Source organism: the organism of the source record quoted next, assembly GCF_019968985.1.
Source record: "MAG: Porospora cf. gigantea B chromosome Unknown PgB_NODE_696_length_12275_cov_135.296, whole genome shotgun sequence".
NCBI lineage: Eukaryota > Apicomplexa > Conoidasida > Eugregarinorida > Porosporidae > Porospora > Porospora cf. gigantea B.
In genome coordinates, this window is record NW_027179213.1 from 1 (window position 1) to 12,275 (window position 12,275).

General features: G+C 54.7%; 10 protein-coding genes across 16 annotated transcripts; 5 read left to right on the forward strand and 5 right to left on the reverse strand.

The window, feature by feature from the left end:
* Positions 1-19: 19 nt before the first annotated feature.
* Positions 20-1,897, reverse strand: KVP17_003242 (uncharacterized protein; the record flags this gene model as incomplete). Its single annotated transcript, XM_068520302.1, has 1 exon — positions 20-1,897. One exon carries the CDS (start codon positions 1,895-1,897, stop codon positions 20-22), a length of 1,878 nt encoding a protein of 625 aa, XP_068372296.1.
* A 48-nt stretch (positions 1,898-1,945) lies between these two features.
* Positions 1,946-4,752, forward strand: KVP17_003247 (uncharacterized protein; the record flags this gene model as incomplete). Of its 3 annotated transcripts, XM_068520309.1 has the most annotated exons (4): positions 1,946-3,949; positions 4,004-4,312; positions 4,340-4,648; positions 4,675-4,752. In XM_068520309.1, the coding sequence occupies 4 exons, from the start codon at positions 1,946-1,948 to the stop codon at positions 4,750-4,752; spliced, it is 2,700 nt and encodes an 899-aa protein (XP_068372303.1). The 3 variants fall into 3 exon arrangements, with proteins under 3 accessions (XP_068372303.1, XP_068372302.1, XP_068372301.1); XM_068520307.1 differs by lacking the exon at positions 1,946-3,949 and having other exon boundaries at positions 3,971-4,312; positions 4,340-4,744; XM_068520308.1 differs by lacking the exons at positions 4,004-4,312; positions 4,340-4,648; positions 4,675-4,752 and having other exon boundaries at positions 1,946-3,955.
* A 3-nt stretch (positions 4,753-4,755) lies between these two features.
* KVP17_003243 (uncharacterized protein) lies at positions 4,756-5,358 on the reverse strand (the record flags this gene model as incomplete). The annotated part of the gene is made up of 1 exon (XM_068520303.1): positions 4,756-5,358. The coding sequence occupies one exon, from the start codon at positions 5,356-5,358 to the stop codon at positions 4,756-4,758; it is 603 nt and encodes a 200-aa protein (XP_068372297.1).
* A 23-nt stretch (positions 5,359-5,381) lies between these two features.
* KVP17_003248 (uncharacterized protein) lies at positions 5,382-6,341 on the forward strand (the record flags this gene model as incomplete). Of its 2 annotated transcripts, none has more annotated exons than XM_068520311.1 (2): positions 5,382-5,590; positions 5,630-6,341. In XM_068520311.1, 2 exons carry the CDS (start codon positions 5,382-5,384, stop codon positions 6,339-6,341), a joined length of 921 nt encoding a protein of 306 aa, XP_068372305.1. The 2 variants fall into 2 exon arrangements, with proteins under 2 accessions (XP_068372305.1, XP_068372304.1); XM_068520310.1 differs by having other exon boundaries at positions 5,403-5,590.
* An 18-nt stretch (positions 6,342-6,359) lies between these two features.
* KVP17_003246 (uncharacterized protein) lies at positions 6,360-6,950 on the reverse strand (the record flags this gene model as incomplete). The annotated part of the gene is made up of 1 exon (XM_068520306.1): positions 6,360-6,950. One exon carries the CDS (start codon positions 6,948-6,950, stop codon positions 6,360-6,362), a length of 591 nt encoding a protein of 196 aa, XP_068372300.1.
* A 20-nt stretch (positions 6,951-6,970) lies between these two features.
* KVP17_003240 (uncharacterized protein) lies at positions 6,971-7,919 on the forward strand (the record flags this gene model as incomplete). Of its 2 annotated transcripts, none has more annotated exons than XM_068520295.1 (2): positions 6,971-7,047; positions 7,076-7,919. In XM_068520295.1, 2 exons carry the CDS (start codon positions 6,971-6,973, stop codon positions 7,917-7,919), a joined length of 921 nt encoding a protein of 306 aa, XP_068372292.1.
* An 11-nt stretch (positions 7,920-7,930) lies between these two features.
* Positions 7,931-8,623, forward strand: KVP17_003245 (uncharacterized protein; the record flags this gene model as incomplete). The annotated part of the gene is made up of 1 exon (XM_068520305.1): positions 7,931-8,623. One exon carries the CDS (start codon positions 7,931-7,933, stop codon positions 8,621-8,623), a length of 693 nt encoding a protein of 230 aa, XP_068372299.1.
* A 387-nt stretch (positions 8,624-9,010) lies between these two features.
* Positions 9,011-10,366, forward strand: KVP17_003241 (uncharacterized protein; the record flags this gene model as incomplete). Of its 3 annotated transcripts, XM_068520299.1 has the most annotated exons (3): positions 9,011-9,445; positions 9,473-9,599; positions 9,627-10,366. In XM_068520299.1, the coding sequence occupies 3 exons, from the start codon at positions 9,011-9,013 to the stop codon at positions 10,364-10,366; spliced, it is 1,302 nt and encodes a 433-aa protein (XP_068372293.1). The 3 variants fall into 3 exon arrangements, with proteins under 3 accessions (XP_068372293.1, XP_068372295.1, XP_068372294.1); XM_068520301.1 differs by lacking the exons at positions 9,473-9,599; positions 9,627-10,366 and having other exon boundaries at positions 9,011-9,466; XM_068520300.1 differs by lacking the exons at positions 9,011-9,445; positions 9,473-9,599 and having other exon boundaries at positions 9,809-10,366.
* Positions 10,367-10,373: 7 nt separating this feature from the next.
* On the reverse strand, positions 10,374-10,832 carry KVP17_003244 (uncharacterized protein; the record flags this gene model as incomplete). The annotated part of the gene is made up of 1 exon (XM_068520304.1): positions 10,374-10,832. The coding sequence occupies one exon, from the start codon at positions 10,830-10,832 to the stop codon at positions 10,374-10,376; it is 459 nt and encodes a 152-aa protein (XP_068372298.1).
* Positions 10,833-11,001: 169 nt separating this feature from the next.
* On the reverse strand, positions 11,002-12,107 carry KVP17_005294 (uncharacterized protein; the record flags this gene model as incomplete). Its single annotated transcript, XM_068515099.1, has 3 exons — positions 11,002-11,651; positions 11,680-11,895; positions 11,924-12,107. The coding sequence occupies 3 exons, from the start codon at positions 12,105-12,107 to the stop codon at positions 11,002-11,004; spliced, it is 1,050 nt and encodes a 349-aa protein (XP_068372306.1).
* Positions 12,108-12,275: the final 168 nt, after the last annotated feature.

Sequence of the window (12,275 nt, forward strand, 5' to 3'; positions counted from 1 at the left end):
AATAGGATAATATTGACGCTCATTTCACCTGTTGGGACCACAATTCAGAGTAGACACCGTTCAACGCGAGCAAAGACTGGTGTGTGCCTTCTTCCTTCACTGCGCCCTCGCTGAGCACCACAAGTTTGCTGGAATCTGCGACAGTAGGCAAACGGTGGGCGATGCTGAGAGCGCTCCGAGGTTGGACTTGCTCCAGAACGAAGTTCTCAGTCACGCTGTCCAGAGCAGATGTAGCTTCGTCCAGGATCATGAACGGCGCCCTTCGCAGCAGGGCCCGTGCGATGCCGACACGCTGCCTCTGGCCTCCCGACATCCGGGAGCCTTGCCGTCCTACCAAACGGGTGACTCCGGTCTTCAGGAGCGGCGTGAGCCGCGTGCGTTTTAGAGCATCCAACACGGCCTCCGCAGTAACCCGGGGTGATGCGAGCTGTAGGTTGGCCAGGAGGGTGTCGTCCATCATAGGGCTATCCTGGCTGACCAGACTCAGTAGCCGTCGGTAGACCGCCAATGGGAAATGTCGCACGTCGATGCCGTTCAAGGTTATTCGTCCTTCAGATGGTTGGTACAAGCGAAGGAGCAGACGGACGATGCTGGTTTTGCCCGACCCGCTGCTACCGACCAAACCCAGCTTCTCTCCCTCCGTCCATTCGAATGAGACGTTCCGAAGAGCAGGCTCTCGAGCACCAGAATAGGTGAAGCTAACATTCTCAAACTTCAGAGTGAGGGGTTCCTTGGGGAGTTCTAAGGTGCCGAAGTCAGGTTCGGGGTCCTGTATTAGTCTTGCGACGTCAAGCACCTGAGCGAACGAATTAGTCGTCTCGCGATAAATGGTGCCCACGAAATTAAGTGGTTGCATAAGCTGGTGGAGCAACTGAGCTACGAGGGCGTAGGTGCCCAGGCCTGTGGCTCCATGTCGCACTCGACGATGCACCAGAGACATGTTTGCCAGCAGCCCAGCAGCCGCGATACATTGCTGCCCGGCATTCAGATAAGACAGTGAACGACGTACGCGTGCTTTACAGCTGACCATCTCCGCCACATGATTCAGATACCGCAGAGTAGTATAGTCCTCCGCCGTGAAGGCCTTGATGAGCTCATTGTTGTCGATGGCGTCCAGAAAGAAGCGGTCTGCCCGGTTGACCGCCTTCTGCATCTCCTGTCGCTCTATAGCCCGACTTTTGGAAACCTCCACCGTAAATCTGATGTACTCGGCAACCATTGCGGTGGTGACGAGCGCGTTGGGCCATCCCAGCATCCGACCGATGTAGCCCACCACCATGCCGACTTCCAGAACGATTGGTGTCACTTGTAATACCGTAGCATTCAAAATTTGTTGAACGGAGGATACGGCTTGGTTGCAAGCGCTTGCGAGAGAAGTAGAGTTGCTTGCGGCCATCTTCCCTGCAGACAGGCGCTGCACCCCGTTAATGAACTCCGCAGCGGCTGCTGTAGAGGCTGAGAGAGACACATCTGAAAACAGAGCTGACCTCGATTCTTGGAGGACGGACGCCAGTGCCTTGGCACCACAATGTCCGGCTGCGAATAGGGGGGCCCCAGTTCGGGTTTCCACTAACTGCGACAACATCCAAGGAGCAGCGAGGCGGCAGACTTTAGACCCAACCATGCACCCCAAGCTGGCTGCTGTACGGTGGCGCTGCCCGCGAATCCACAAGAGCGGCAGCAAAGCGAGGGTAACGTCTCGCTTCCTCGAGGCGTCAGCAAGATTCGTTCGAGGGACCGGACCACTTGGGGCGTTGCCGAGCTCCTTGGATATCTCAGACAGCAGCTGGTGTTCCGTTTCTACGGAGTGGAAGCGTTGTCCTAGCTTCCAACGTGCGGTTGTAGCGATCAGAGACAAGGGCGTCCGCTTGACAGAATACAGGCTGGCAGGAACCATGTGTGCCCCGCAGCAACTTTGCTCGAAATAGCAAAAACTTCATTTACCATGGGACAAGTGAGCAGCTTCAACGGAACGTACTGCGTACCGGTCGAGAGCGCGTCAGATTCCTCTAACACCGAAGTCTTTCGATTTCGCGAATGCGCTGACGCTCTCGCAGATGTGCGACCTGGTACTCACTCACTCTGGGACTACTTCACGAGCTCCGTCAACCGTTATCCCGATTCGAATTTTCTTGGCTACAGGTCCCGTGACGAGAATGGGAAGCTAGCGCCGTATCAGTGGCATACCTACAAACAGGTCGAACAGATGGCACTCAGACTCGGGTCAAGTTTAGGCAAGCACGGTCTGTACGTCGAGGAAAGTTTTCCGGAGGAATGCAAGGCTGCACAGACTCTGCGTACAATAGGCGTCTTCGCCAAGAACTGCCCGGAGTGGTTTATCTTGGAGCAGGCCTGTTCCGCTTTCAATGTGGTTCTGGTCCCTCTTTACGACACACTTGGGGAGGAGGCGATGTCCTTTATTGTAGAACAAACGCGAATGAGGTCTATTTTGGTTTCAATAGAAACTGTACGTCAAGCTATTCACGTCGGGACGAAAAACGAGTATCTGGAGAACATCATTCTAATTGAACCTGCGACTGAGGAGGTGAAGGCTGCTGCGGAACAAGCCGGCCTCCGACTCTTCCAGTACTCCGATCTCGTGCATTCATCGGTGGCGCCCGGCACTGCGACTCCGGTTTCACATCCCGATGACGTTTTTACCATCAACTACACCAGCGGAACCACAGGTATGCCTAAGGGCGTCCTGCTGTCCCATCGAAATTTCATGAGCTGTGTAGAGGCTGCTCTCCGCAGCACGCTGTCGGCCGTCAATGGCGTGGGGGTGACGACTACAGACGTTCACATAAGCTATCTGCCTCTGGCGCACGCCTTCGAAAGGTTGGTGTGTTGTCTTTGCTGGTGCTGTGGCGCAGGAATCGGTTGCTACTCAGGCGACGTACTGAAGCTTATGGACGATATCAAGGTGCTAGAACCGACAGTGTTTGTCAGCGTGCCAAGACTCTTCAATCGAATCGCTGACCGAGTATCTATTGGCATCCATGAGAGAAGTGCTGTCACAAGAGCGATTTTCGACCTCGGCCTCAACTCGAAGATCGGGGGCTTCCGGACGACTGCCAGCACGACTAGTACCATTTGGGATCGTATCGTATTCAACAAGACTAAGCGCCTGCTTGGCAGCCGCCTGCGATTCATGGTCACTGGAGGAGCGCCGCTGGACCCGAGCGTGCATGAGAAGATGCAGGCGTTCTTCTGCGTCCCTCTTCTGCAAGGATACGGCCTCACGGAGACAGTGGGGCCTGCTTTCCTTTGCCACCGCGAAGACACCGCCGTGGGACACATTGGGGGCCTCTTCCCCAGCGTCGAATTCAAACTACAATCCGTACCTGAAATGAACTACTATGTTTCCAGCAACCCGCCCGCAGGCGAGCTTTGCGTTCGAGGCAACTCTGTCGCCATCGGCTACTTCAGAAACAAGGAGCTGGTCGATGAGGCCTACGACGACGACGGATTCTTCCACACTGGTGATGTGGTGCAGCTGCTCGTGAGCAACGGAGTCACCGTTATTGACCGGAAGAAAAACATTTTCAAGCTAGCCCAGGGCGAGTATATCGCGCCCGAGAAGATTGAGAATCAACTCTCTAACGCTCTGGCTGTTGCGCAAGTCTTTGTGTACGGCGACTCGTTTAGGGCCAAACTGGTCGCAATCGTGAACCCTGACGTAGCGTTTGCGGAGTCGTGGTGCAAGAGTAATGGCGTCCGATTCGACATTGAGGCGCTCTGCGTGAACGAGGCCTTTGTTAAGGCCGTTCTGGACTCTATTCAGGAGCAAACTACTCCATTGAAGGGCTTCGAGAAGCCAGCTAAGTACAGGTTGACTCCACTCGATTTCTCGAGCAACACCCAACTGATGACCCCCACTCAGAAGCTGCGGAGGCACGAGGCAAAGCTCTTTTTCGCCAAGGAAATTGAGGAGATGTACGTTGATGTTGTGTGACATGTGCCGGTGAATATGTACGCCGCCGACCGATCTAAAATACTGCAGTTCACTCGACTCCGATCGGAACTGAACACTCTACAAAAGGAACACGACGACGTGGCAAGAAATGCCAAGCACTTAGAGTCCAGTGTCAAAGAGAAAGACCAGTACTTGACGAATCTGAACTCCGACGTAGCTCGGCTGTGTGAGCAGTACCGAAATTTGGCAAGCACTGGGCGGGAGGCTGAAATTTGCGAGAACAAAGAGGCTTGGTGTCTGGCCCAGATGGTGCTCTGCGGATTTGAGGCTCAGTGGCAGGAATGGCAGGGTTTACAGCAGTATTGGGAGAAAGAGGTCCGCTGGGGACCATCTCGAGTAGGCACGTAGGTCCCATTTCCACAGATGTGCGATCTGATACGGCAAACGGAAATCATGATGATTCATCTTAATGAAAATCGCAGTACATCGGAGCTGGAAAGATCCGTGTCGGAGTTGGAAGCAGAGAAGTCACGTCTTGATCAAAGGCTGATTCAGTCAGAAATGCAGGCGGAGCTATCAGCAAGGGACATAAGGAGAGAGGAGCTCGCCACAGAAGAGGCGCGGCTGCAGACGCAGGCCTGTACCAAGAGTCTCGAAGCGTTGAAGTCCAAGATGCGCCTTCATCGGGAATCGCACAACAGACAGCTGTATGAGGCAGAGCTAGCACACCATGTGGGTACTTGGGGTGACGCACACAGACGGTGCGGAAAGAACTGGGAATGGTTAGCCAAAGTCTGGAGGAGGCGCGTAGAGCGTTGGAAAAGTTGACCGTATGACGATTAAATGGCCGTGCAACACTGGTTGTTCTTCTTAGCTTGGCGATAGAACGTGTACGATGCTGAGCTTAGGTCATTCGTCTTCTGCATCAGTGACTCCATTTGCTCCCCGCGCAGCAGGAGGTCGTCGATGTTCTTGAGCATGACTTCCTTGACCTCGTCTAGGTCGCGCTGCACCTTAGACAACTTATCCGCGGAATCGGGGTCCTTGTACTCCTGAAGGAGCTCCATCCCACGAGGCCATTCCAGCTCCTGGTCTGCAGATGCCTCGAGACCTTTCATTCCGTATGATTCAAAAAAGTCCCTCAACGCCGCGCTCAGGAGGTTGAACGCCACTCGCATCGGATACTCGTTGTCCGTCAACACCGCCGCCGCCAGCCCCGATGGGTGAACGTAGGCGTAGCACCGACCCAGCTTCTCCTCCATGGAAACAGCCTGCCTTGAACCTACCGGAGTGCGTCCGACTATTAGCCGAGAGTGGAAGATTATGTGCTCACGTATGGAATTGCGAGTGAAGAAGTTGAATTCCGAGAGATCAGCGGTGATCGATAGCAGAACAGAGCTGTTTTCAACCCACTTAAAAACGAGAAGGGAAACCAGTTTCATGTCGGTGAAACTCCTATTTAAGGATGTCTGACTATGATTTGGAAATGCACTCCCCTCACTTCAGAGCTGACGTGGTTCACACTCGGGCACCTCAACAGATGACCATGGGGCAAGGCATCCATATCGGATTGCAGATGCTGCATGCTACGACTCGCGCCAGCATGAAGGAAGTCGAGGACGAGGAGCTTCGAGGCGCGCTGATTGAGGCTGTTGGCGCAGAAACCAACAAAGTGTAAGTTGAGTGTGTTTGTGTCACGCTGACGCATTTCAGGTTCGAAATCGTGGATACACGGATGAACTACCCTATACTAATCGCCAAGGAGAACGCCTCATTTTTAGAGAGGAACTTCATGTGTGCTGAGTGCCGGCCTTACAGGTTTGAAGTCTTCAGCCGGAAATCTAAGGGCGAAATCCTCCCAATGCTTCGAATCAATAGGCCACTGTCTTGTAAGATTGGATCCAGGTCTATGAAGGTTTATGATGCGGAGACTGGAAGGCTCTTTGGTCGCATACAGCATCTTCACTCCTGCTCGAAGATTGCTTTTCGGGTGAACAATTCGGAAGGGCAGATGATTTTTGAAGTGGGCTCCCACAAGTGCTCTGGAACGAAAATCATGGGCAAGATGCCATTCGGTCCGTGCAAGTCGCATGAGTTCCACGTGATCGACCGTAACGGCAAGCACCTTGGAGCCATTCGTAACGAATGGACTGGCTGCTTTGCCGAGATGCTGGGCAAGGATGAGTACTCGTTTAATTTTGAACAAGTATCCGACGCCGACGAGAAGGCTCTGCTGGTGGCAACGGCAATCTACATTGACATGCGCTACTTCACGTCTTCGATCTGCAATTGGAATGTTCGAGACTGTCTGGTAAAACGATACCTCGGACCTGCTGCCAAGGCAGGTAAGGCCGCCAAGTTGGTTCCTGTTGCTAGGCAAGGTGCCAAGTTTCTCCATGAAGAGAGCAAGAAACGCGCCCATTGATACGTACTTTGACAATCATTAATTGCGGTCCTCTGCTGGACCCGGAACGTAGTGAGAGGCTGGCCTGGCTCGCCACGTAAGGCTCTGACTCCGTGCAATGGCAGTCAATAGATTCTCAATCTCCGACTCCACTGGCTTGTCGTAGCTCAACAACCATACTAGCCGAAAGTGGACCTTTCCGAAATGGTTGAACTGCGCGTCACGAACAAATCGCCAACCGAACTTGCGGCGAAGCTGACGGCAAATGGTATCGAGCTCTGGGACTCCAGACCGTTTGCGGCACCAAGCTATCGACACGATCACCTCTTCCAGTTCTCGGGGCACCTCACTGGAGTCCTCGAGAAATCGTGTCCGCGATGCGAGGAAGAATAGCAGTGTCTCCAATATATCCAGCGCCGCCTCTAGCGCCTCGTCACGTAAGTATTGCTCTGCTCGAATGCGACTTTGGAGCTCCTTCCCATCCACCAACAACTGTGATATATCACGCGCACAGTCCTTAAGAGATTCTTGAAGCCGTTGTTTTTGCAGTCGCGCTCTGCCGCTCGCGAGGCGCAGGTTCGCCCGAAGGGCACACGCGGAAAAACGTCTCAGAGCATAAAAACACTGCATTCGCCACGGAAAACCAATTTATGGCTCGTAAACGCGAGAACCCTCAGACCGACCGGGCAAAAAAGCGAGCGAAGAGAGATTCGGAACAGCAGTACGAGTGAGTGGCAGCCACCCTTGTCAGTCAGTTGCTCAGATCCCTCTCCTCTTGACCGTGATTGGTCACACGGACTGGATGATCCCAAAGACGAAGCCGCCTGGCACGTGGCGCATTGGAACGTGAATGGACTGCGATCTGTGCTGAAGGAGAGTAATGGCATCGTGCCACTTGTCAGTTATGTTCAGCGCGAGGATCCAGATTTGCTGTTTCTTACTGAAACCAAGGTGGATGACAGCATATCAGAGAAGTTTGTCGACTGCATTCCAGGCTACAAAGGCCACTTTGAGTGCGCGACGAAGAAAGGCTACGCAGGAGTCGCCGTTTTCGTACGGGAGGCGATGAAGGTGCAGGTTCATGGGCCCACCCCGGAAATCGAAGACACAGGACGTATGATAGTCGTGCGTCTCTCTGACATCTCCCTGGTGTGTTGCTACGTACCAAACAGCGGACGAGGTCTTGTGAACCTGCAGTACCGTACAGATGAGTGGGATCGAAAGCTCGAAGCTTTCCTAGGCTCTCTAGACACACCCTTCGTCTGGTTGGGAGACCTCAACGTGGCTCCAGATCCCATCGACGTCTGGAGCTCGAAGACTAACCTCAAAACTGCTGGGCACACGCCAGAAGAGCGTCAGAGCTTCAAGGCGCAGTGCGAGTCGCTTGAGGCCGTGGATGCATTTCGGCACCTTTACCCTCGCCGCCAACAGTTCACCTTCTGGTCGACCATGTCGCGAGCAGTGGGGACCAATCGCGGATGGCGGCTGGACCACTTTGTAATGTCTGCCGCGCTGCTGCCGCGGCTGGTGGACGTGGTGTTCCGTGTGCATGTGCGAGGGTCGGATCACTGCCCGACGTTGCTTGTTTTGAAACGGTGATTTAACGTGAAATGGTGGACTACTCGAAATGGGATCACCTTGATGTGTCAAGTGATGAGGAGCAGGAACCCGTACATGTAACAAAACTGAGTGAACCCACAACGGTACGTTTGGGTACAGACCAGTCAACATCGCCAGTGTTCGCTCCACAAGCTGCACAAAAAACGTGCCCTCCTACCACGCGCAAGACGTCGAGAGTTCCGTGCACCCGCGGAGGCAGTGGAGACGACTATTGCTGGTCACAGACAAGAGATTCCGTCAGCGTGTGCTTGGTGTTGAAGGGGAACACCAAGAACCTTACCGTGCAGTTCCTCGACGACGGTGGTAAGGAGCCGCTTGTACCCCATGGCGACGTGAGACGCCTGCGAGTCGACAGCGGCAGCACTTCTCTATGGGACTTGACCTGGCCCTTTCCTGTGCATTCCGACCCCGACAGCCTATTCTGGGAGAAAAAAGATATCACCTGGGACGAGAAGCCGCTCAGAACCTGCTTGTGCGTTGAGGTTCAGAAGCAGCGAACTGACGGACATTGCCTTTGGTGGGATCGCCCTTTTGAGAAATTCCCACGTGTCAAGATGGATACAGTTCTCGACGAGAAGCAATTGGAACGACAGAGGACGTTTAAGGAGACCTGGGAAGCAGCACACCGAGAGTTTCGAGAAAGAGTCAAAGCCCAAGCCCCAGTGGACCTTGACCCCCAGTAAAAAGGCAAAAGCCCTCCCAGTTCCCTCTCCCAGAAAAGCCCGTGACGGCCCCATGAAAGTAGAGTGACAATTGTCAGTGCTAAACACCTGTTGAAAAAACCCACCAAGCTTTCGCCGACCTCCGCCCCCGAGTGGCCTCGGAGCGCGTCTCGAACTCGGCCCGCTCGTGGTCTGAGAGGGCTCTCCATCGGCGGTGTATCTCGAGCGTTGCGTCCTCGAGAGACCGCTGTGGGTACTCTGTTCGAAACGAGCTTATTATAGCGTACCGCTGCTCTTTACAAAACTCTATGAATGGGGATACCGCCTGCGGCGAAGGTAAGTCCACTGGGAAGTCCTGAGGCTCCTGTCTCGCAAGAACACCCATCGCCGCAATTAAAATAAAATTGGATGAAGCTGTTACTTATTGCGTCACTGGCTCAGGCGCTGCAAACGCCAACGTTCCCAGCTTTGCAGCAGTGGTGTCCAGTGCAACCGCAAATCAGGCCAGTAGAGAGTCTGCACGTCTCTGACGAGCCAGTTCTAGACATCACGGACGTGCTGATTCCGGAGCTGGCTCGCATAAGAGATAAGTTCCAGTTGAAAAACTTCACTCCTGGCGCGGTGCTTCGGAAGAATGTGGTGGATTTCGGCCACCGGCAAAGGTCAGTAAATTGTGACAGCAGGTACCCTGCCGACGTTTCCACTTCCATATTACGACTACTGAAGACGGCAGACGTTCGTTCTGCGGTTGACATCTGGTGGGCAATGGGGAGCACTATGGACCCGGAGCTGACTCTCAATGAGAACATACTCAAGGCGCAGAGACGGAGACACAATGGGCACGTATGGCAAGGGCGGCTCTGACTACAGCCCCTGCACTTCATGAACCTCGTCACCGACAAGGTGCCCAACCAGGTGGCTTGCGCCAGGATCATGTGCGAGTCGTTCATGGAGGTGGTGTGCCTCTTTAACCCAGGCGCCGGCCACTTTGCTTTTGGTAGGACAACCTTCCTGTGCTAAACAGACAAGGATTACCAGGGGTACCTACTGAAATCGAAGTTCGCAGGGGAGGTGGCGCCGCTATCTGGGGACCCCTTCCCTGCCATCGAAGACCTCCCGGCCTTCATAGCGCCATCTCCATTGAGAGTTCCAGGTAACGGACCTGGCGTCCTGTTGAAGCCGTTCATATTCGACCTCAAAGCCATCATGCCTACTGTCTTCGAGAGGGACAGAAAGAGTGACGGGTCCTGCGACTCAGGCCAGCAGACGTCTCTGGCAGTGTGCTCGCTTGTGCCGACGTGTCTGACCGCTCACCCACCTGTAGAGCTCCAGGAGCGGTGGATCCATGATGTGGACGACACTGGGAAGACGAGAGCGCTGCTCCTGAAGAAAAGCACATGCGACCCCTCAAGTGTGCGCCTCGAGACCACCCCATTGGGCAATATCAAATGGGGAAAGCTCACAGTGTTCGCTCGTTACGCCAATCCCGATGACTTTGACAAACTCGAGGTGAACCTTGCCGATGGAAAAATACTCCTTGCCAGGCAGCTGCCTTCCAAACAGCCGGCGGCGGCGACGAGCTTACTGACTCTGTCACCCAGCGTTAGTCTGGTGCTGAGCTTGACCAGCGGGCCTACCAGCGTGAAGGCAGAAGTCAACGGCCACAGCTACATCGTCCACTCACCCTCAGGTTCCGTGGGACCCTCTGGAGTTGCTGTGTCTCCTCCGCTAGTTATCTCTATCTTACGACAGTTCGAGAATTAGCTTGTCATCAAAAATCAGGGTCCCAAAAATCTTGAGGGGTGTTACCTGCAAGTCCGCTCTTATCAGGAAGTGGTGGGCACGTAGCAAGCGCGAACAACCGCACTGTCATCCGCTCAGATTCGTACACAGTGGTGCCTTTCACGTTCCTGCCGGACCCAGGGGTGGTTATCTCCGACCCTCGTCTTCTCGCCCGCTCCAACGGCGTCTCGGCTCCTGGCGTGCTGACCTCAGTTGCTCGTCGTCGCGGAACCGTGGCTGTTTTTAGTCTTTTTGGTGGGGGCGTGGCGTCTGAGTCCCAGTGAGGAGTTCCTTGCATTTGTGTTGAGCCCACCCGTAACTCTGAAATCAACTCATCTCGTCGCCTTATTTCTGTGTTCAGACGACCAATTTCGTCGTGTGCGTCGCGTAACTGAGAGTGCAGGTCATCATGGAGAGCTTTTACCTCTTCCAAAAGTTTTTCCAGCATAATATCAAACGCTTTTTCGAGATCAATTTCGTTGCAACTGAGACCGCAACGGCAAGGAGGCTCTGATCTTCCAGGAGTTTCCAGCATATAGTTTAAGTCACAGGCAACTAAGGAAGAGCGGGAGGGTAGTAGACCCCAGAAGTATTTCGGAATACCTCCTGCCTGGGAGCTAAGTCCTGGCGAGGCTGGGGGCCTTCGTAAGGCCTATCCTGAAACGAGTAAGAAGGGCAGTGATAGTCCACGTAAGCTGGGCGCCTCCATGGAGGGGGGGCCTGTGCATCGGACCGCTGTTCAGAAGGAAGTTCCTCATGGCGCGCTTCGTGACGCGGCTCGGGTCTATGTAACTCAGGAAGGGGGAGACGAGGTTCCCTGACGACGTAAGCACCACCACGCCCGTAACCTCTAGGCTCTCCGCGCTCTCTGTATGGAGGGTACGCAGTTCCTCTGTACTCATCCGCCCTGGGAGGCAGCGGCCGACTGTCGACGTACGGGTCATAATAGACCGGCACCATGTCCACTTCACGGGGTCGTGGGGGTAGGCGGTAGTCTTCCTGAGGATGCTCTCTGTAAGATCGCGGACTGTAGAATCTAGGTCGCTCACGCGAGTAACCGTGAAGGTCACGAGGGTCACGAGCACGAGGGCTAGGACTGCGGTAGCGCTTCCGCTCGACGGAACGCCCGCGAGAATAGCGTCTCTGCGACCTGGGGCTGGGAGAACGACGGTAGCGAGGTGACGGTCGAGGAGACCTCCGGATGGGAGACCGGCTAGCGGACCTTCGACGCGGTCGAATGATCCGGACCGGATGCCCTCCAGCGCTGCTGAGTGCCTTCTGGTGAGAGCGGCCACGCTTAGGTTCGTTGGTTTTCTTCGCGCTGACGCTGCGCACAACCTCCACCCACTTCGTATTGATTGTATGGTACTTATAGTCCAACAGGCAATCCTCCAGGCTGCTGGGGCTCTCGAAAACCACGAACCCGTATCTCTTGTTCACGCCTCCCGGACCGACTGGTATGGCGACTTCCTTGACTGGCCCGTACTTACGGAAGTACTCATACAACTGCTCTGCGTGACTACATCCATAATTGGCTACCTTTAGTAGTGCCAGGCGGCAACCGACTCACATGTATCTTGTCGGGTTGGTACGGAGGTTGGACTCCGGACTGCTCTCCGCCTCGAGGAGAATGACGGCGAGGCTCATCTCGACGTGACTCTTCCCATCGCGAGGTGAATCCCGTCGCTTTGCCTGTGTCGTCCGGCGGTGGACCTGAATCCATGATTGGCGGGTCCTGAAAAGCAGCTCTTACGCCAACGGGAAACCCGTCAATGTAGTGGCCTGTGCTAAGCACCGTCTCCGTCGTCGAAGACTCAGCGAGCTGAACGAGGCCGTACTTTCGACACTGATCTGGGCGAGAATGAGAAGAGGCTGCTACAGTGAACGTACT